This window comes from Helianthus annuus, chromosome 9, assembly GCF_002127325.2.
Source record: "Helianthus annuus cultivar XRQ/B chromosome 9, HanXRQr2.0-SUNRISE, whole genome shotgun sequence".
Taxonomy (NCBI): domain Eukaryota; kingdom Viridiplantae; phylum Streptophyta; class Magnoliopsida; order Asterales; family Asteraceae; genus Helianthus; species Helianthus annuus.
Genome location: NC_035441.2, coordinates 10,647,901 through 10,668,103, shown reverse-complemented (window position 1 = coordinate 10,668,103; position 20,203 = coordinate 10,647,901). Strand labels below are relative to the sequence as shown.

The 20,203-nt window shown below is 37.6% G+C and overlaps 2 protein-coding genes, 1 non-coding gene and 1 pseudogene across 6 annotated transcripts; 3 read left to right on the top strand and 1 right to left on the bottom strand.

Moving 5' to 3' along the window:
- Positions 1–1,064: 1,064 nt before the first annotated feature.
- On the top strand, positions 1,065–1,196 carry LOC118482385 (annotated as a pseudogene).
- A 2,409-nt stretch (positions 1,197–3,605) lies between these two features.
- On the top strand, positions 3,606–3,766 carry LOC118482363. The gene has a single exon (XR_004868404.1). It is a non-coding gene; the product is annotated as a U1 spliceosomal RNA (small nuclear RNA).
- A 544-nt stretch (positions 3,767–4,310) lies between these two features.
- Positions 4,311–7,691, bottom strand: LOC110877155 (probable L-cysteine desulfhydrase, chloroplastic). Of its 2 annotated transcripts, none has more exons than XM_022125319.2 (2): positions 6,179–7,691; positions 4,311–4,558 (listed from the first exon to the last, which is right to left on the bottom strand). In XM_022125319.2, the coding sequence occupies exon 1, from the start codon at positions 7,508–7,510 to the stop codon at positions 6,185–6,187; it is 1,326 nt and encodes a 441-aa protein (XP_021981011.1). In that variant the 5' UTR covers positions 7,511–7,691; the 3' UTR covers positions 4,311–4,558; positions 6,179–6,184. The 2 variants fall into 2 exon arrangements, with proteins under 2 accessions (XP_021981011.1, XP_021981012.1); XM_022125320.2 differs by having other exon boundaries at positions 4,311–4,544; positions 6,179–7,647.
- Positions 7,692–9,638: 1,947 nt separating this feature from the next.
- Positions 9,639–18,161, top strand: LOC110877156 (trihelix transcription factor ASIL2-like). 3 transcript variants are annotated; one of them, XM_022125322.2, is made up of 3 exons: positions 9,639–9,853; positions 10,997–12,043; positions 17,983–18,161. In XM_022125322.2, exon 2 carries the CDS (start codon positions 11,011–11,013, stop codon positions 12,037–12,039), a length of 1,029 nt encoding a protein of 342 aa, XP_021981014.1. In that variant the 5' UTR covers positions 9,639–9,853; positions 10,997–11,010; the 3' UTR covers positions 12,040–12,043; positions 17,983–18,161. The 3 variants fall into 3 exon arrangements, with proteins under 3 accessions (XP_021981014.1, XP_021981013.1, XP_021981015.1); XM_022125321.2 differs by lacking the exon at positions 17,983–18,161 and adding an exon at positions 13,899–14,090; XM_022125323.2 differs by lacking the exon at positions 17,983–18,161 and adding an exon at positions 13,896–14,090.
- Positions 18,162–20,203: the final 2,042 nt, after the last annotated feature.

The following is a 20,203-nucleotide window of genomic DNA, read 5'->3' as shown; positions in this document are numbered from 1 at the left end:
AAACACCGTTTTTACGATCAAATACAAACACATGTAACACGAAAGATGTTTAAATGTTTGCAAGGAAGATGAACAAAATGACCTCCAATTGACCAATTTGATAACAAAACTATTCATGCCATCTCTTCCATTTACTTGAAACACATATTCTTCTCTAGAGCCGTCCCCGAAAACTCTTGAAAAAATTTAGGCCTCGGGCGATGAAAAGAATTGGGCCCAAAATTATGATTAAGGGTAAATGAATTACAAAAATAAAAACTTAGTAATGAAGCAAAGACTTGAACTTGAGACCTTTGCATTATTTTGAGATGGTTTTTACCACCACACCACTAATACTTTTTTTGCATAATATATGGATAGATATACAAAATATATAATTTAATAAATATATACAAGCTTATAAAGACTTTTCGAGCCTTTGAAATTTTGGGCCTCGGGCGTCGGCACGGGTTTGCCGGGCCCAGAGCCGGCCCTGTAATCTTCTCCATATTTGAACTCACACAAATATATACATGCAACGAACCTTAACTAATGCCCGCTTGCGGTATGCGCATATAATGTATATATGTGTGGGCCATCCCCGCGGGGGGGGGGGGTGAAAGTGCACTAACTTTAACGTTATTTTACTAATTTCGTGAAAATAATGTTAAAAGGCGAGGACGTTAAAACATTCATATTGATTTGTCTGGTACACCAAAAATGCAACTTAATTTCACTATTTTGTGTCATCATTCTATATCTGAAGAGTTGTTTTTCATTGTATACAACAAGATTACGTCATTCTGTTTGCTATATAAGGTACTTATATGCAACATGTTGAAAGCTGGATTTTTACAATTAACAATATACTTTGGTGTAATAATAAACTGGATTTCTATCAAGTTAATTGACCAAATCCGAATTCTTATGGAGTTATGGTTAAGAGAGTAGTTTGCTAATGTTAAGCTGAAAAATGAACAAGGAAAACTGAAAAAGCAGTTTAGAGGTTATCCCACATCGGTGGGAAAGAGAAAGCAAATGGGGGAGTGATGCTGTATAAAAACGAAAAGAGGCCTTTGGGTCACTCACTAACCTGGACGGGGTCAATGGAAGATCAAGAAGTTCCATGGCCTAGGTTGGTGACCTTCATTGCACTTAGGAGGGGTGCCCGCCTAAGGTCGGCCCAAGTGGTCGAGCCTACGTCATAATTTATAGTCAATAAAAGACTACAAAAAATGGATATAATATTCATCTTTCCAAATCAATTCATCAACAAATTACTTTAAATTTGTCATTTATCGATTGGCATGGCATCAATTTTCCAAATCAATTCATCGACAATTTAATTCAAATTTGTCATCTATCGATTGGTATGGAATATTTTGGCAAATTAGAAATCATGAACGGTATCGTTTATAGTAGGTATGTTCAAATAAACGATACCGTTCATGATTTCTAATTTGCCAAAATATTCCATACCAATCGATAGATGACAAATTTGAATTAAATTGTCGATGAATTGATTTGGAAAATTGATGCCATGCCAATCGATAAATGACAAATTTGAAGTAATTTGTCGATGAATTGATTTGGAAAGATGAATATTATATCCATTTTTTGTAGTCTTTTATTGACTAATTTTTTTGATTTCAAGAATCATTTGTTTGGATAGTATAAATCATTTGATTTCGATATTGGTTAATCGATTTTGATTGTGTTTGTTTGTAAAAACAGTTGTTTATAAAAATGCTTAAGGAGATATTAATATAAATATTTCGAAGTAATTTAACAGTTAGAATAAACCATACCTTTCCTCTTTTTTCGACTAGGTAAATCTTTAAGTTGATTTTTCCAAGTGACCAACCCAACCAATTCTTCCCTACACGGCCTCCAGACGCGGAATGGTTCTAGTAAATTTTTGTTTATTAAAATTTTTGTTACTACATAAATGATTGTTGTAGTAAATTTGTGGTTACTACCATAGTCCTCATTTGTAGACTTTTGTGTAGTAGAAGTAGGTATGTTCAAATAAACGATACCGTTCATGATTTCTAATTTGCCAAAATATTCCATACCAATCGATAGATGACAAATTTGAATTAAATTGTCGATGAATTGATTTGGAAAATTGATGCCATGCCAATATTTAGTCTCATATGCTTTAACAAATAGCACTCATTCAATTGAGTACAAAGAAAAAGAAAGCATAGCAATTGAGGATATATTCTCAGATATTGGAATTGTTGAAGGCAGTAAATTCGCTGAGCCATCACAATTACAAGAAAACTGGGCAATTGATATTTCGAAGTAATTCAACTTCTTTATCGATTGGCATGGTATCAATTTTCCAAATCAATTCATCGACAATTTAATTCAAATTTGTCATCTATCGATTGGTATGGAATATTTTGGCAAATTAGAAATCATGAACGGTATCGTTTATTTGAACATACCTACTTCTACTACACAAAAGTCTACAAATGAGCCTGCGTTCGCGCGGCCTCTGCCTAATATTTAGTTTTAATGAAAGGTTTGAACTGGCAATGAATCAAATCAAATAGCAACAAAGCTTACTGGGTAGCTTTTTAATTTTTAAGTTGTGAGATTACTTGTGTCTATGCTCGTTTGGTCAATCAATAATGATTTTCCCGTTGCAGGGTTCATGAATTGGCTTACTACTCTATACATTGTTTATCTTTTCAAAGCCTACAAAAACAACCATATTGACTCGTCTTGTACACCAAAAATGCAATTTAATTTCACCTTTGTGTCATCATTCTATATAGGAATATTGGTTTTTAATAAACCAACCTTTATCCCGTTGGTAAATAATAATCTTACCTACGTAATTGGTATACAATAATCCTACCTATCAACATGTTGGTACTCAATGAACTTCCGTTAATTTTTTTTAACTGTAATTTACTAGTTTTAAGTTAAAACTAGTAAATTACAACTACAGGGATTGTTTGTGTAATAAATAAAACTTAAAAACTAACTTCAGTTAAAAAACTTAACGGAAGTTCATTGAGTACCAACATGTTGATAGGTAGGATTATTGTATACCAATTACGTAGGTAAGATTATTATCTACCAACGGGACAAATGTTAGTTTATTAAAAACCAATTTTCCTTCTATATAACAATTGGTTTTTGTTATTGTGTCATCATTCTATATAACAATTGGTTTTTATTGTATGCAACAACCTTTAATCTTTCTGTTTGCTACATAACGTACTTACATAGTGGCAAAGCTTGAGATTTCCGACCGGTGGGGGGGGGGGGGGGGGGGGAACGTACCCTGAGCGAAAAGTTCGGGGGGTCGGCCGCCCCCTCACGCCCCTTAAAAGCTTCGTGCATGTATATGCAAGACGTTGAAAGCTTGTTACCCTGGAAATTTGTTTTTTTGTATCTACTATCTACTATTAACAATATATATATTTTGGTGCGATAAACTGGATTTTTATTAAGTAATTGACCAAAACCCGAATTCTTATGGTTACTAAAAAGGTTGAAAAATGAAGAAGGAAAAGTAAAGCAGTTTAGAGGATATCCCACATCGGTGGGAAAGAGAAAGCAAATGGGGAGTGGGGCTGTATAAAAACGAAAAGAGGCCAACGGATTAATCACTTACCTGGACGGGGTCAATGGATGATCAAGAAGGTCCATGGCCTAGGTTGGTGACCTCCATTGCACTTTGGAGAAGTGCCCGCCTAAGGTCGGCCCAAGTGGTCGAGCCTACGTCATAATTTGTGGCAGTGGAGGCCTGCGTTCGCGCGGCCTCTGCCTGATATTCAGTTTTAATAAAAGGTTCTAACTGGCAATATACTTGGTATGCAGCGAGCCATTGGTTACGGAATGACCCTGCACCGTTATAATATTGGCACTCGCTTACGATATATACTCTATTGTGAGTTTCATACTGCGTCGAGAAAACCATAAAAATAAATACTGTACCAATGTTTAGATGATAGCGGCTCAATTTCTCACAATAAATAAAATTAACTATATTTGACCCTTTGAAATAACACTTTTATCGAATCGTAGGTAACAATAAGTGCATCGTAATATTATATTTGGAAACAGAAATAATAAACGGCGTCACTTTCACCATGTTGAGAAAGCCATAAAACGAATATGGTACCAGTACCGATGTTCAGATGGTAGGGGTTCGGTTTGTCACGATATATAATCTACGAGACTTTATTTGTTGACAACTACGATCAACTGTTGACAAGTAAATCCCAATGTGAGCAGATTTGGTAACAAGAATGCATTTTGTTCTTGGCATCTCAAACATTTTTGTTTCTAAAAAAAGAAAAAGTTCGAGAAGGTTCAATTGTCCGAAATGAATCTGTAAAATCGTGGATTTATGGACATCAAGTTTGTAAAAAGCAACTGCTCCGAAACAAGTTGTACAAATTTAAAGAAGCTAAACAACAATATTACCAGATGAACATTCTACTTTCATCATGTGCTACAAGAATTGTAGTCTAATCCTCTGGCAGCAGAAGCATTATTGTAAAAGTCAACAGCAACAGCAACTCGGCAGTCTTACATCCAAGCTACATATAAAGAACTGATAACGCGTTAATCATATTATTATCAAGTAATTAGTATTGTAAAAGTCAACTGTTGGTCAAAATATGAAGTATAATATCTCAAACACGCATTGGCCTAAAATAAACTACCCTTTGTTGCAAGGTTTAAAAGTATGGAATCGTGGCTCGAGGCGTTTTCCCTTCGCCTCACGAGGCGTAAGCCCGAGGCGGAATTACAAAATATAAATAAAATTATATATCAGATTTTTAACCACACTAGCTCTAATACCAAGTAAATCAGAAACAAGGATTACAATGAATATAAATAAATAGGAAACATAATTACACATTAGTCCCTCTAATATATAAACATATATATATTTATCTAATAGTTGTCTAATAAGATTCATCATAAACACACATAAAAAAGATATTAAATGTTTGAAATTGACACAAAAAGTCAAAAATATTAAAAACGAACATCAAACCCCCCTAGGCGCCCCTGAGGCGCAGCTTTTCTTAGCGCCTCAGTCCTATGAGTCGCAAAGGCAACCTCCTGAGGCTCCGCGCCTCGAGGCGCATACCTTGGTCGTTTTTTCAAACTATGCTTTGTTGCAACATCCCTAAAAATAAAAAAATCCTTTGTATGTTCAAGATAAAATGGAGAATACTAGAGAAGTCAAAGAAAAGGTTAACATACTAATATTAGGCCATGATGTATTATATAAAATAGTGAAGAACAACAACTAGAAGTATATGTATCAAAGCCATAATACTTTTCACCTAAATATGATGGTGTATCTGCAGGCACCCACCGCCACACTATTCAACCTATGGGTCCAGAGATACGTCACTGGAACGGATACGAGATCGGGGTACGGGGACGATACGGGAACGAGGAACGGCAAAACTCAAAATTTCAAGATACGGGTACGGCAATAAAAAATATAAAAAAATAAAAATACATTAAACAAATTCCAAAAATACTACATCTTCCAAAGGTAATTAATTATCAATAATCAAATCATTTTCAAATTCCGGTTCATCTGGTGAGAGATCGGCAATCGATAGAGAATTAGAGATGATGAGACTTTGAGAGTTTAGAGATTAGAGAAGCCGAATATGATAGGTCTATTTATTTAATGGCCGGTTGTGGAATTTGAAAGGGTAAAAACCCTAAAAATAAATGGAAACGGGCTGGATACTTCTACCAGATACGTCCCCGACATTGGAAACGCTTAGGAAACGTCCCCGACGAGTACCCATGGTGTTTCCGTCCCCGACAAGTACCCGAGACGGGTACGGCCACATAAATGGAGTCCCCGTGCTACATACCAAACCACCTGTGGATATTTGATACTTTGGCATATCACATATATGGTCCTTCGGTTCATATATCTAATAAAGACTCAGCATCCCTCACAAATGATCACAGCTTTAAAGAAAAATGCATCATATAAAACCATTACATTAACAACGGCACCAAGCTCTACCATTGTCGTTTATTATCCCCTCCCTTAAGTTAATGTTTCCATCTAGCATTTGTTAGATATGCTAGTGTAACACAAAGATACCATGTATAATATACTTCAAAAAAAAAAAAAAAAAAAAAAAAAAAAAAAAAAAAAAAAAAAAACTGACCCAGATGAAAGACATACCTCTTTTCAATCTTGAAAAACTTTACACGTGAACCCAGACGAAACAAGGCTGCAAACAGCATCCCTAAATCTATAATAATCATCAACCGTGTTATAAATCTGATGCGAAATCCTCGCATAGCCCGTAACCGGATCCACCTCCCCATCAACCGGCTGCCGATAATAAATCGGAACCTCAACCATAAAACAATCCCGCAAATGCTTCCTTAACTTCAACGCATCCGACTCACTCCCAATCCCCAAACAAACCGGCAACCCAACCATCGCCATACTCGCACACATATCCAACGGGGTTCCAAGATTCGTCCCCCACGCTTCCACCAACATCTCCGCCATCTCACCAACCTTCTCGTGATTCCACTTCCGTATCCCGTCAATCCCGTTCTCAAACCGGTTCACAAACTCCAACGCGTCCGGTACAACCAACTGCGCGCTGTAATCCCGCGTACCCACCCACGAACTCTCGATCGCTATCCCGTTCCCGTACTCGTGCGACACCACCGGATGGTGTAAGTTCGACATTTCCGGATTCCGACAATGCAAAAACGCAACCGAAGGCGGACAAAACATCCACTTATGCAAGTTACTCGTGTAAAAATCCGCCCCGATATCCTGCACGTCGACCTCAATCGACCCGATCGCGTGTGCAGCATCGACGAATATACAATCTACCCCTTCATCCCTACACATTTGAACTAACTCTTTAACCGGAATAACTACCGATGGCATAGACGTAATATGATCAATAACCGCTAACCTAACTTTCCTATTATTCATTTTCCCCAAATTCAAACCATTTCTAAACGCTTTAATAATCTCATCATTAGAATAAACAGGATATGGCATTTTAACCTCGATGACGTCACCTCCAGAGCGTGTGACGTAAGCCTGCACGGACTTTTTAACGGCACCGTAGGCGTAGTGGAGCATGACGGCGGTGTCGCCGGAGTTGAATTTGTTGTCGAAGAAGCTCCATTTGACGTGTTGCAGGACGATGGCGGCGCCGGTGGTGGCGTTGTCGATGATTGAGATCTCGTTGACGTGATTGGCGTTGATTAGGGTTTTGATGACGTCACGGGAGCGTAATATGGAGGGTTTGAGGTGGTTGAGGTAGAAGTCGTCTGGTTGTTGGAGGAAACGGAGGTGGTAACGGCGTTGGGAGAGGATGACGGAGTTAGGGACGGAGCCGAAGCTGCCGTTGTTGATACGGGCGATGATGGGGGAGTGGTGGGAGAATTCGGAGCGGATGGTGGTGGGGGTGAGGGGGGTGGGGGTGGTGGTGGTGCCGTTTTGGTCGTCGGAGTGGTGGTCGGAGAGATTATTGGACGACATTGTGACGGTGGTGGTGGTGGTGTTGCGGTGGTGTTGTGGTGGTGAGAGTGGGGTTATACTTGTATGGAAGTGCTTGATGAGTCAGCAAAGTTAAAAAGAGACAACCGGCCAAGAGTATAAAAAAAATGTTATCAATAAAATAATGATAGTCCTTTTTTTGCCTATTTGTTTGGGTAAAGTACAAAGGGGAAACACTATGTAAAGAAGTACATGCAAGTGTAGATGGAGTTGGAGTTGCATGTATGTAAAAGTTGTGTGAGAATGCATGTGTAGTGATAAGTGGGGTTATATAAAGTTACTTTGGGTGCGTTGTGCGTTATGCGGCAAACGTTGAAATGCGTAAAAGATGGGTTTTGTAAGACTTTATATCACAAGAGGGTGTAGTGATAAGTGGGGTTATATAACCTCTTCAATTATATATATATATGTATTTATATATATGTGTGTGAGTGGGGGGAAAGATGGTGCAAATGTTCACGCCGCTATATCTATCGCGGCTCCAAGATTTTCCACCCCTATAGCGCCCCCTGTAATGGTGTTTAGGGGCGCTATGGGGCGCTTATAGGCCTTCTCCCCGTGATATAAAGCCCCATTACACATACTCTAAAGGAAGAGAAGTAGAGAATGGAACATAGCTTTTAATTTTAGAGTAAATTACAAAACCCATCCTTTATGTATGTATGTTATTGCAAATCATGTCCTTTGTATTTATTAATTACATTAATCATACCTAATGTTCACAAATCCTAACATATTATATCCTTTAATCCAAACCCAGTTAATTTTCTCAGTTAATTTTAGTCACGTGAGGCCCGCGTGAGAGCATTAATGTCCTTTCACCTACCCATCTGTTTCTCCCCCATTTAAAACCCCCAAATAACCCTAATCACACAACAACCAAAAGGCATAATCAAGTTCAAATTCTAGATTCTCCATTGGCCAAAAACCACTATTAAATTCCAAACTTTTCATCATTTAATACTTTCTCTTTAACGTTTATGGAGAACCAACTGGGGTAGCCCAGTTGGCCACCGACACCCACCTCTTCCCAGAGGTACTGGGTTCGAGCCTTGGGAGTGGCATATGTCGCCCAGGGTAAGAACTCGGCATGGGGAAGTCACCGCGGAGCTAGCTTGGTCGGGTAGCGGCTCCCGGAGTGAGATCACTCCGGCAGTTGGGAGGACCGTGCACTATCCCCCCCCCCGTTTATGGAGTTGAGTTAACAGGAGAGACGCATAAGAAAAAAAAGTAAATTAACGAAGCTTAGAATACCAAATTATGAAAATGAGTCAAATTAACTGCCCCATAAACTGAAGACGCAAATTACACTTTACCCGCGGCAAAATATATCAAACAATGTTTTAAAAACCGGTAAATACCGGCCGGTTATACCGGTATTACCGTTTTCGGATGTAAATCCTCTCCGAAACACCTCGGTAAGTAGGAGAAATGGCATAGACTTTGTACCGCCGGTAAAATCCGGTATACCGGTTTGAACCGTTATACCGGTATCGTCTCAAGTCTATTTTGGGGTTAGGATTTTACTTTTTATCGTCCTATCTCCATGTTTACTCTTAGCTTTAACCTAACAACTTTTAATATTTTATCTCCATCGATCAAAATTCAAAACTTGCTTCATCACTCCATCATTCGTGACTTGTTTCAGACTTCCATCATCCCATCATTCGTTCCAGATTTCCATTTTAAACCAATTTTGGATTATTTTTGTGTTAATGTTGTAATTTATGAAATTATACAATTAACTAGTCAACCCGGTTGAACCGCCCGACACAACACATTTTAACCGGTTAAACCATTTTTGTGCCGAATCCGGTATGATTAAAAAACCGGATTTTAAAACATTCATATCAAGATGGTGTTTGGTGTTGCGTTTTCAAAATAGATTATGGGTTTTTAAGATGGATTTTGCATTTTCAAAACTGCATTTTGAAAAAGCATGTAGGTACATGCTTCTTCAAAACTGCGTTTTGGAGGCAGATAATCACTTTTTCATCCAAACACTTTTTTAGATTATTTATGTTTTACAAACACAATAATCAAATAATCACTTCAAAACGTAATCTCAAACACCCTCCAGATATCAAAAGAATTAAATTCATCAAATATTCAAAAGGTCAAAACCAACATCAAATCATGGCACTTCAAACACACCCCACGGACGTTAATCCCCAATTCAACTTCAAAACCCTAACAAAGCTTCCATTCACTTCTCATCAAATCTCACAAAATTCCTTCACAAAATCTACAATTTCGAACGATTTACGCAAATTCAGGCTCCCCTACATAATATCCCCTCGAATCCCCAATTGTGATCCATAAAAGGTAGCGTTTTCCTGTCTTATAATCGTTAATTACCTGCTATTTAAATACATTCACTCAATTTTTTATATATTATGATAATTGTTTGCATATAAAGTAAAAAAAACTAGGGTTTTTACGTTTTCACGTTTTGTAACTGTGTATTTAGGCTTGTAATGTTCGTGTTCGTTCGTTTAGGACCGGAGTTTTCTTGTTCATGTTCGTTCGTTTAGGACCGGAGTTTTCTTGTTCATGTTCGTTCGTTATGAAAATGAATGCGGTCGTGTTCGTTTATGTTTGTTGGTTATTAGTATAAAGGAATGGTCCACAAACGAAAGTAAATAAACGAACATAACCGAGTTAACACCAATTAAAAGTAAATATGAATAACAATGTATTGGGCCTAAAATATTAATAAAACTAGACTAAATTGTAAATTTGTAATGGGTCTAACAATCTTAAACGAATATTTAATGAAAACAACATAACATAAATTAATGAACACAAACAAAAGAACGTTCACGAACATAAATGAACGAACGAGACATGTGTTCATGTTCGTCTGTTTAACTACTTGACAAAAAGGTTTGTTCATGTTCGTTCATTTATTAAATAAACGAATATAAACAAACTTCTTGTCGAACGGTTCATTGAACATTTGGTTCGTTTACAAGCCTACGTGGCTACGTGTATTACCCATGGTCTTAAAAAACGTTTGAGGCGTGCGCCTCAAGGTGCGCCTCGAGGCGAAACGGCCAAAAAACGAGTCTGAGGCGCGCCTCATGGTGTTTTTAATGTATATGCGCCTCAGAGGGGCTGAGGCGCTAAGAAAGCTGCGCCTCAGGTGCGCCTCAGGGGATTTTGATAGTTGTTTTTGACTTTTTGTGTCAATTTCAAGCATTTCATGTCTTTTCTAAGTGTGTTTTTGATGACTTAGATGAATCTGATGATGAAATTAGTTACTATTATTATTTTTATATTTATATATTAATACCACCTCGGCCTTACGCCTCGTTTCTCCTCGAGGCTTACGCCTCGTGAGGCGAAGGGAAAACGCCTCGAAACTCGTTTCCGTTTTTTTAAACCTTGGTATTACCTGCTATTTGAATTTATTCACCTAACTTTTGATATTTTTATTGATACGTTCTGAGAATTGTTTGCATATAGAGATACAATACGTAATGGATTACAATCAATCCGTTCGAAATAGACGTCCTGCACGTAACAACAATAATTATCATAATAGCAACACGTACAACGAGTATGAAAACGATGAATATGAAGAAGAAAACGAAGGTATGAATATGAACCCAAGGTACGGTTATCAAGAACCTGACGATGAAGAAGACGAAGAAGATGATGATAATAACAATGAGTATCAACATGGATATTATAGGGTTTCCGGTACAGGAATTGATGTAGGCGAATCATCAAGACGTCACCAAAAGAAGCGTCGGTTAGATAACATAGTGTCGAGTTACGAATACGCTAACGCCCCTCGTGTTTCGGAGAGATCATCGGGTGACGAGTGGAGCGAGAACGCGACGTACGTGTTGTTAGAGGTTTGGGGCGATCGGTTTTTACAGTTGGGGCGAAAGAGTTTGCGCGGGGATGATTGGGTCGAGGTCGCGGAGAAGGTGTCGGAGATGTGTAAGATGGAGATTGACGAGGCGCAGTGTCGGAATCGGTTAGAAGCGTTGAAGAAGAAGTACAAGAAAGAAAAGGCGAAAATGGAGGATATGGGGATGCTTGGAAGAGAAGGGTATAATGGTAAATGGGGATTTTTTAAAAAGATGGATATGTTGTTGGCACCGAAGAAGCAACATAGTGGGTTACCGTGTGGGGTTGATTCGGGGGAGTACGTGTTTATGAATACGAAGGCTTATTTAAACAATTCAAACGCGTTGGATGAGATGCGGGATAGCCCGTGTGAATCGGAGTCTGATGACGATGATGATCACGATGACGGGAAGGATGAGGAAGGGTTTCGGTTGTTGGCGGAATCGGTTCAGAATTTTGGGGAGATTTACGAGAAGATTGAGGGGAGAAAACGGCAACAGATGTTGGAGTTGGAGAAGATGAGGATGGATTTTCAGAGGGAACTGGAGCTTCAGAAAAAGCAGATTCTTGAACGGGCGCAAGCGGAGATTGCGAAGATTCGAGAAGGAGATGATGAAGATGGTAATTCGGTTGAGAATCTTAGTGGATAAGAAGGTACTTTCTACTTTTGTTATTCGGTTGAGAATCTTAGGCAGCGTTGTCGGGTCGCTAGCTTGGGGAGGGGGATCCCTCCCGCGGTCAGGGGTACCGTGCAACTACCCTTTTTATAGGTTATTAGATTTTATCACCTCTAGCTATTGACTATTGGCCACTGCCACCCCCAACTATCATTTTGACGCCCGCCACCCCCAACTTAACACCTAGTGTGTTCTGTCACCATGTCGTTAACTGATTACTAACTTTTGATCATGTTACTATACTTTTGGGGTGTCCTAAGATCCCTAAAACCTTTCTAAGATCCCTATGACACCCCCAAAAGTATAGTAACAAGATCAAAAGTTAGCGATCAGTTAACGACATGGTGACAGAACACACCAAGTGTTAAGTTGGGGGTGACGGGCGTCAAAGTGATAGTTGGGGGTGGCAGTGGCCAATAGCCAATAGTTAGAGGTGATAAAATCCAATAACCATATTTATATGGTCTGCTGTTGCTCTTTAGTTGACTGTATTTTAGCATCATTACCAAATATTCAGTTTTGTTTTTCATCTGTAGTGCTCCCAAACCTTCTCCTCTCCCAATATATATGAAAAAGTTTCATGTTTTAACTTTTAACTGTTAATGGAGTTTGAACCGAGTTATGTTGTATCTTTGACGGATCAAACGAGTTAATCTAAAAGATCTAACTACAAAGGATAATGATCATGGGTTGAAATTTGAAAATATATGTGTATTAAAAATTTCATAAAACCTTTAAAATCACTTCATTAAGAAACATTACATGTATAATAATATAGTTTATTGCAATCATGTTTAATTGTTTATAACATGTTCATTTCTATATTTTATATATGGGTTATGTTATATCTGAAATGGGCCAAATACATCATTATACTCGGTAAATCCCACCAATAGCAAAGCTAAGGCAGGGTCCGAGGAGAGTAAGATGTAGACAGTCTTACATCTACCTCGTAGAGATAGATAGGCTGCTTCCAGTAAGACCCCCGACTCGATAGTAGATTTGCATCAAGCTTTAGACATAAGTCACATAACACTCAACAATTAAGACAAAGGCCAAATGGGCCAAATACAAATGTAGCTAAAAAGGGAATGGGTCAAACATGTGATTTTTATGCACTTAAAGTTCCCGTTTTCACCCGATTTATAAACTAGAGTAAACTGCTAAACTGGTCCCTGAGGTTTGGTCACTTTTGCCGCTTTAGTCCAAAACTCAAACTTTTTGAATTTGGGTCCCTATGGTTTCAATTTTGTTACCATTTTCATCCAAAAGCAAAATCTGGTCAGATTTTTCAGTTAACATCCAACTTTTTTTATCTTTTTCCTCCCTTTTAATGAAAGGCAAAATGGTCAGATTTTTCAGTCAAGATCCAACTTTTTTTTTTTTATCTTTTTCCTCCCTTTTAATGAAGGGCAAAATGGTCAGATTTTTTTAATTTGTTATAATAAAACGTTAAAAGACCATTTTGCCCTTCATTAAAGGAAGAAAAAAGACAAAAAAAACTGGATGTTAACTGAAAAATCCGACCAGATTTTGATTTTGGATGAAAATGGCAACAAAATTCAAACCACATGGACCCAGATTCAAAAGGTTTGAGTTTTGGACTAGAATAGCAAAAGTGACCAAACCTTAGGGACTATTTTGGCAGTTGACTCTATAAACTATCCGAGTCACCCATTTCATGACCTCTATATTGGAGGGTGGTGGCTTGGTTTATTGCATCCATGGTTTACATTCCAAAAAATGAGCATTTTTACGCGTTTGAATAGTTTAGTTACCTATTTATGTAACAATTTCAACAGAAAAAGGTTATGTTTTATTTCTTTTAGTAGTGGCTTAGCATCAAGGAATGATGACCGAAGCGATAGCGCTGCAGGACCAGATAACATTTGAAGTCTGTCTTTCTTCCTTCTTTCTCCCAGTTAACATATTTTCTTGTTTGTAATTTGACTTGATGCTTTTATGTATTTAAGTAAAGTTTAATAAAGATATCTGCATTTATAAACAACCTTGAAATTCATTTATTTATTTTTGAGTTAATTACTGTTTTCGTCCCTGAGGTTTGTCAAAAATAACGGTTTCAGTCCATTAGTTTAAAAATTGCGATTTCAGTCCATTAGTTTCATTTTCGTAACCATTTCAGTCCACTAACTTAACTCCATCCATTTATTTTGTTAACTTTGAGTTAGCTAACTAATTCAGGGACGGTTTGCGTCAGTTTTAGAAACACAGGGACTTAAGTGTAAACTCTAAAACATTAAAACAAAAAAATAGTAAATTCCAAAAAATCAAAAAAATTCCAAAAAACCAAACAAATTCCAAAAAATTCTAAAAAATAATAAAAATTCTAAAAAATCATAAAAATTCTAAAATATTCTAAAAAAATCCAAAAAATCCGTTTCGGCGCAAACTGTTTCGAACCCGAACCGTTTCGAGCTGAACCGTCCGTACCGTTTCGACCCGAACCGTTTCGAATTGAACAGTTTCGACGCGAACCGTTTCGACCCGTACCGTTTCGAGCCGAACCGTTTCGACCCGTGCCGTTTCGAAGCCGAACCGTTTCGAGCTGAACCGTTTCGAACCGAACCGTTTCGAGCTGAACCGTATCGAACCGTACCGTTTCGACCCGAACCGTTTCGAAGCCGAACCGTTTTGGCTCGATACGGCACGGTTCAGCTCGAAACGGTTCGGGTTCGAAACAGTTTGCGCCGAAACGGATTTTTTGGATTTTTTAGAATATTTTAGAATTTTTATGATTTTTTAGAATTTTTATTATTTTTTAGATTTTTTTGGAATTTGTTTGGTTTTTTGGAATTTTTTTGATTTTTTGGAATTTACTATTTTTTTGTTTTAATGTTTTAGAGTTTACACTTAAGTCCCTGTGTTTCTAAAACTGACGCAAACCGTCCCTGAATTAGTTAGTTAACTCAAAGTTAACAAAATAAATGGATGGAGTTAAGTTAGTGGACTGAAATGGTTACGAAAATGAAACTAATGGACTGAAATCGCAATTTTTAAACTAATGGACTGAAACCGTTATTTTTGACAAACCTCAGGGACGAAAACAGTAATTAACTCTTTATTTTTATTGATGAAATTGTTATGCAACTCTTGATACACATCATATTGCATTCTGTGTTTTCATGTGTTTGCCGAGTGCTCGATCTTAACGATAGGAGATGACCGTTTTACGCATTTGTCTGTCCGAAATCATTAGAATGATTGTTTTATAATTATATAAGAGTTAAATGTCATTTTAGTCCCCGTGGTTTAGGGTCATTTTGCCATTTTAGTCTAAAGGTTTGAAACGTTGCCATTGTAGTCCACTGGGTTAAATCCGTCCTTTTTTTATGTTAGCTAGAAAGGTAATTCGATCATTTTATATGGTCAAATTGCCCTTCTAGTTAACAGAATTACATATAAAATGACCAAAATGCCCCTTTAGTTAACAAAATAAAGGGATGGAGTTAACCCAGTGGACTAAAATGACAACGATTAAAACTATTTGGACTAAAATGACAACGTTTCAAACCTTTGGACTAAACTGACAAAATGACCCAAACCACATAAACTAAAATGACATATAACTCTAATGCAAAATACTGAAACACAAAAAGTTATATAAATTAATGACATGAATAAAATGTAAAAGATATAAAAACCAATGATATCAAACTACTACGTTGTTATATACAACAACAGTACCCAACAAGTCCCACAAACTATTACATTGTTATATAAAGAAATTAGAGTAAACTGTAATTTTACCTCCTGAGGTTAGGGATCATTGGCACCCTTACCCCCCCTAAGGAAATAATTGCAATTTTACCCCCCACTGTTTGAGGTTATGTCGCACTTTTACCCCCCCGACTTCAATTTTGTTGACCGGTCAACATAAACATGGGAGGGTCAAAGGGTATAAAAGTAATTTCAACTTCATTGTACCTTATATAATAAAATAACCCCTAAACTCAACCTTACCCCCTAAGTTTCCTCCCATTCACTTCCGGCGACCTCCATTCCCACCGGCGATCTCCATTCCCTCCGGCGACCTCCACTCCATCTTCTTCACCACTCCTTCATCTTCACCACACGAGCAGAGGATGAGTGAACAGAATGCAATCATACTTCCAGCTCCACCGACAGAGCCAGGGCCGACAACCACACCACCGGCCACCGTCGATCTAGCTGTGGTCCAGAGATCCTCTCTTTTCTCGCAGTTTTCAGGTATAATCAAACAACTATTTTGATTATGGGGTAAAATCAGGTCATAACTAGTAATGGATGTTTCTGTGTTTGCAGTGGACATGAGGATTCATGTTTCACTACTACGATCGATTGTGGTCTCATTAGTTGTCAAGATGCGAGGCCGCCCGTTCCTGCATTTCCAGTTTCCCCCTCAGCAGGAAATGGTTGTGTAGTGTAGGATACTTAAACTCTAATCTTCTAGGATCTTTTGGGTTAATATGTAGTGTAGTTGAACTCTATTTATACATTTTGGTATGCTTGATCATAGAACAGGTTATGTTTGATCATAGAACAGATTGACTGTTAATGTGGGTTATATTTGACTGTTAACTTGCTGCTGTTTGGTTTGATCATAGAACAGAACAGATTGAACAGATTGACTGTTAAGTTGCTTTTGTTTGGTTTGATCATAGAACAGAACAGATTGACTGTTAAGCATTGATTGTTTGGTTTGATCATAGAACAGAACAGATTGACTGTTAAGCATTGATTGTTTGGTTTGATCATAGAACAGAACAAATTGACTGTTAAGCATTAAAACTGGCATGTTAAGTTGCTTCTGATATAGATTCCTAATGGTTGAGACCTTGTTAAGCATTAAAACTGGCATGGTAAGTTGCTTCTGTTAGTTGCTGCTGTTTGGTTTGATGATAGAACAGAACCTTTAGCAATGGTTCTGATATAGCAATGGTTCTGATGCATTTGCATTATACTCAGTAAATCCCACCAATAGCAAAGCTAAGGCAGGGTCTGAGGAGAGTAAGATGTAGACAGTCTTACATCTACCTCATAGAGATAGAGAGGCTGCTTCCAGTAAGACCCTCGGCTCGATAGTAGATTTGCATTAAGCTTTAGACATAAGGCACATAACACTCAACAATTGAGACAAAGGCCAAATGGGCCAAATACAAACGTAGCTAAAAAGGGAATGGGTCAAACATGTGATTTTTATGCACTTAAAGTTCCCGTTTTCGCCCGATTTATAAACTAGAGTAAACTGCTAAAATGGTCCCTGAGGTTTGGTCACTTTTGCCACTTTACTCCAAAACTCAACTTTTTGAATCTCGGTCCCTGTGGTTTCAATTTTGTTGCCATTTTCATCCAAAAGCAAAATCTGATCAGATTTTTTAGTTAACATCCAACTTTTTTTTTTTTTAATCTTTTTCCTCCCTTTTAATGAAGGGCAAAATGGTCAGATTTTTCAGTTAAGATCCAACTTTTTTTTTCATCTTTTTCCTCCCTTTTAATGAAGGGCAAAATGGTCAGATTTTTTTAATTTGTTATAATAAAACGTTAAAACACCATTTTGCTCTTCATTAAAGGAAGAAAAAAGACAAAAAAACTGGATGTTAACTGAAAAATCCGACCAGATTTTGATTTTGGATGAAAATGGCAACAAAATTGAAACCACAGGGACCCAGATTCAAAAGGTTTGAGTTTTGGACTAAAATAGCAAAAGTGACCAAACCTCAGGGACTATTTTGGCAGTTTACTCTATTAACTATCCGAGTCACCCATTTCATGACCTCTATATTGGAGGGTGGTGGCTTGGTTTATTGCATCCATGGTTTACATTCCAAAAAATGATCATTTTTACGTGTGTGAATAGTTTAGTTACCGATTTATGTACCAATTTCAACAAAAAAAGTTATGTTTTATTTGTTTTAGCAGTGGCTTAGCATCAAGGAATGATGACCGAAGCGATAGCGCTGCAGGACCAGATAACATTTGAAGTCTTGTCTTTCTTCCTTCTTTCTCCCAGTTAACATATTTTCTTGTTTGTAATTTGACTTGATGCTTTTATGTATTTAAGTAAGGTTCAATAAAGATATCTGCATTTATAACAACCTTGAAATTCATTTATTTATTTTTATTGATGAAATTGTTATGCAGCTCTTGATACACATCATATTGCAATCTGTGCTTTCATGTGTTTGCCGAGTGCTCGATCTTAATGATAGGAGATGACCGTACGCATTTGTCTGTCCGAAATCATTAGACTACGGGGTGTGGGAGGCTTGGGTTGACATGTGGCGGAGGTGGGCTCCACATAGTGTGGCTTGGCTGGGCGTGACTGTTTTTTGGGGGTGGCGTGGTTTTTTTGTGTGTCAAATATGCCCAGCCAGTCCGAGCCATCCATGTCATCTCTCCCCGCCCCACGTCAGGCTTCATAGCCACGCCAGCGGGCAACGCCGCAACCCACGTTGGCCCGGTGTGGCTAAACTGGCGTTGCTTGGCTTCCCCCGCCCCAACCCACGCCCCACACCCCACGGTCTTAGAGTGATTGTTTTATATTGCAAAATACCGAAGGACAAAAAGTTATGTAAATTAATGACATGAATAAAAGGGAAATTGACCTGTAATAATTCCACCTTGACCTTATTGGCTATTAATAATCCCACCTTAGAATATTCCCCCCATCAGTCCCACCTTTCACCTATTTTTTCTACAATGGTCCCCCGTTAAAAAAAACTTAACGGAATTAAGTTTTTTTCCAAATTACAAACAGATTTTTAGGGCTTTTGATTAGAACGACGATACGAGTCCATTGATGTAAACGTTACCTCGAAACGGTGCTCCAAACGATGAAAACGACGCTTCAATTCGGGTGTTAAATTTTCAATTAACCAAAATCAAGTCACTTAGAGCACCATTTTGAAGTAAATTTTATATCAATGGACTTGTATCATCGTTCTGATCAAAGCCCTAAAAATGTGTTTGTAATTTGGAAAAAAAGCTTAACTCCATTAAGTTTTTTTAACGGGGGACTATTGTAGGAAAAAAATAGGTGAAAGGTGGGACTGGTGGGGGGAATATTCTGAGGTGTGATTATTAATGGCTAATAAAGTCTAGGTAGGATTGTTACAGGTCAATTCTCCATAAAAAAATGTACTAAGACATAAAAACCAATGATATCCAACTACTACATCATTATATATAGAAATCATATGCAACCAATGCAATATTGTTATATAAAAATAAGAAATGTAAAACTTTGATTATTACTCTTGAGTCTTGAATCATGTGATGTACCTTCTCATCCAGTCCAGACAAAAGTGAAACCATATTAAAATCACAAGTTCTTTTACTAGAACATTTTCATAGGAGTACACTTGAATCATGTGCTATATTAAATATGATTATCACTGAATTCACACGTAAGTTGTTAAGGAATTTATTTTCACATGATTAGATTCTTAAGCTATAAATAATAGTCAACGAAAAAGTACTTAAGACTTTAAGTTTTTATATGATTAAACCTTTTTTTTTTGAACGGCTAAAATCACACCAAACCTGCCTTTTACAGGATTTGAACCCACAACCACTTAGTTGAGGAACCAGTGTTTTAAAAACCGGTAAATACCGGCCGGTTATACCGGTATTACCGGTTTCGGATGCAAATCCGGTACGAAACACCCCGGTAAATAAGTGAAACGACATAAGATTCGTACCGGCGGTAAAATCCGGTATACCGGTTTGAACCGTAATACCGGTACCGACCCATGGTTATTTTGGTTTGGGTTTTTAGTATTCTAGAGTTTCATCAGATACATATACCATCGATCGACATTCAGAACCATCATCACTTACGCTTCATCACTTCATCCACAAGATTCAGCTCCATCTTCATCGGCTCATCACTCCATCTTCATCATGCTTCCAGTTCCATCTTCATCGGTAGTTTTTCTTATTTCAGTAAAATAATATGAGAGTAAATAGATCCACAAGTGGGTCAAAAAGTAAAAGACTTGAAGCAATTCGATGTATCTCTCTCTCTCCATATGTATGTATGTATGTCTATACGGGTAAAGCAATGTTATGTGAAAGATTGTATTTTAAAACTTGAAAAAGAAAGAGGACATGATAATAGTTATATTATAATTTATTA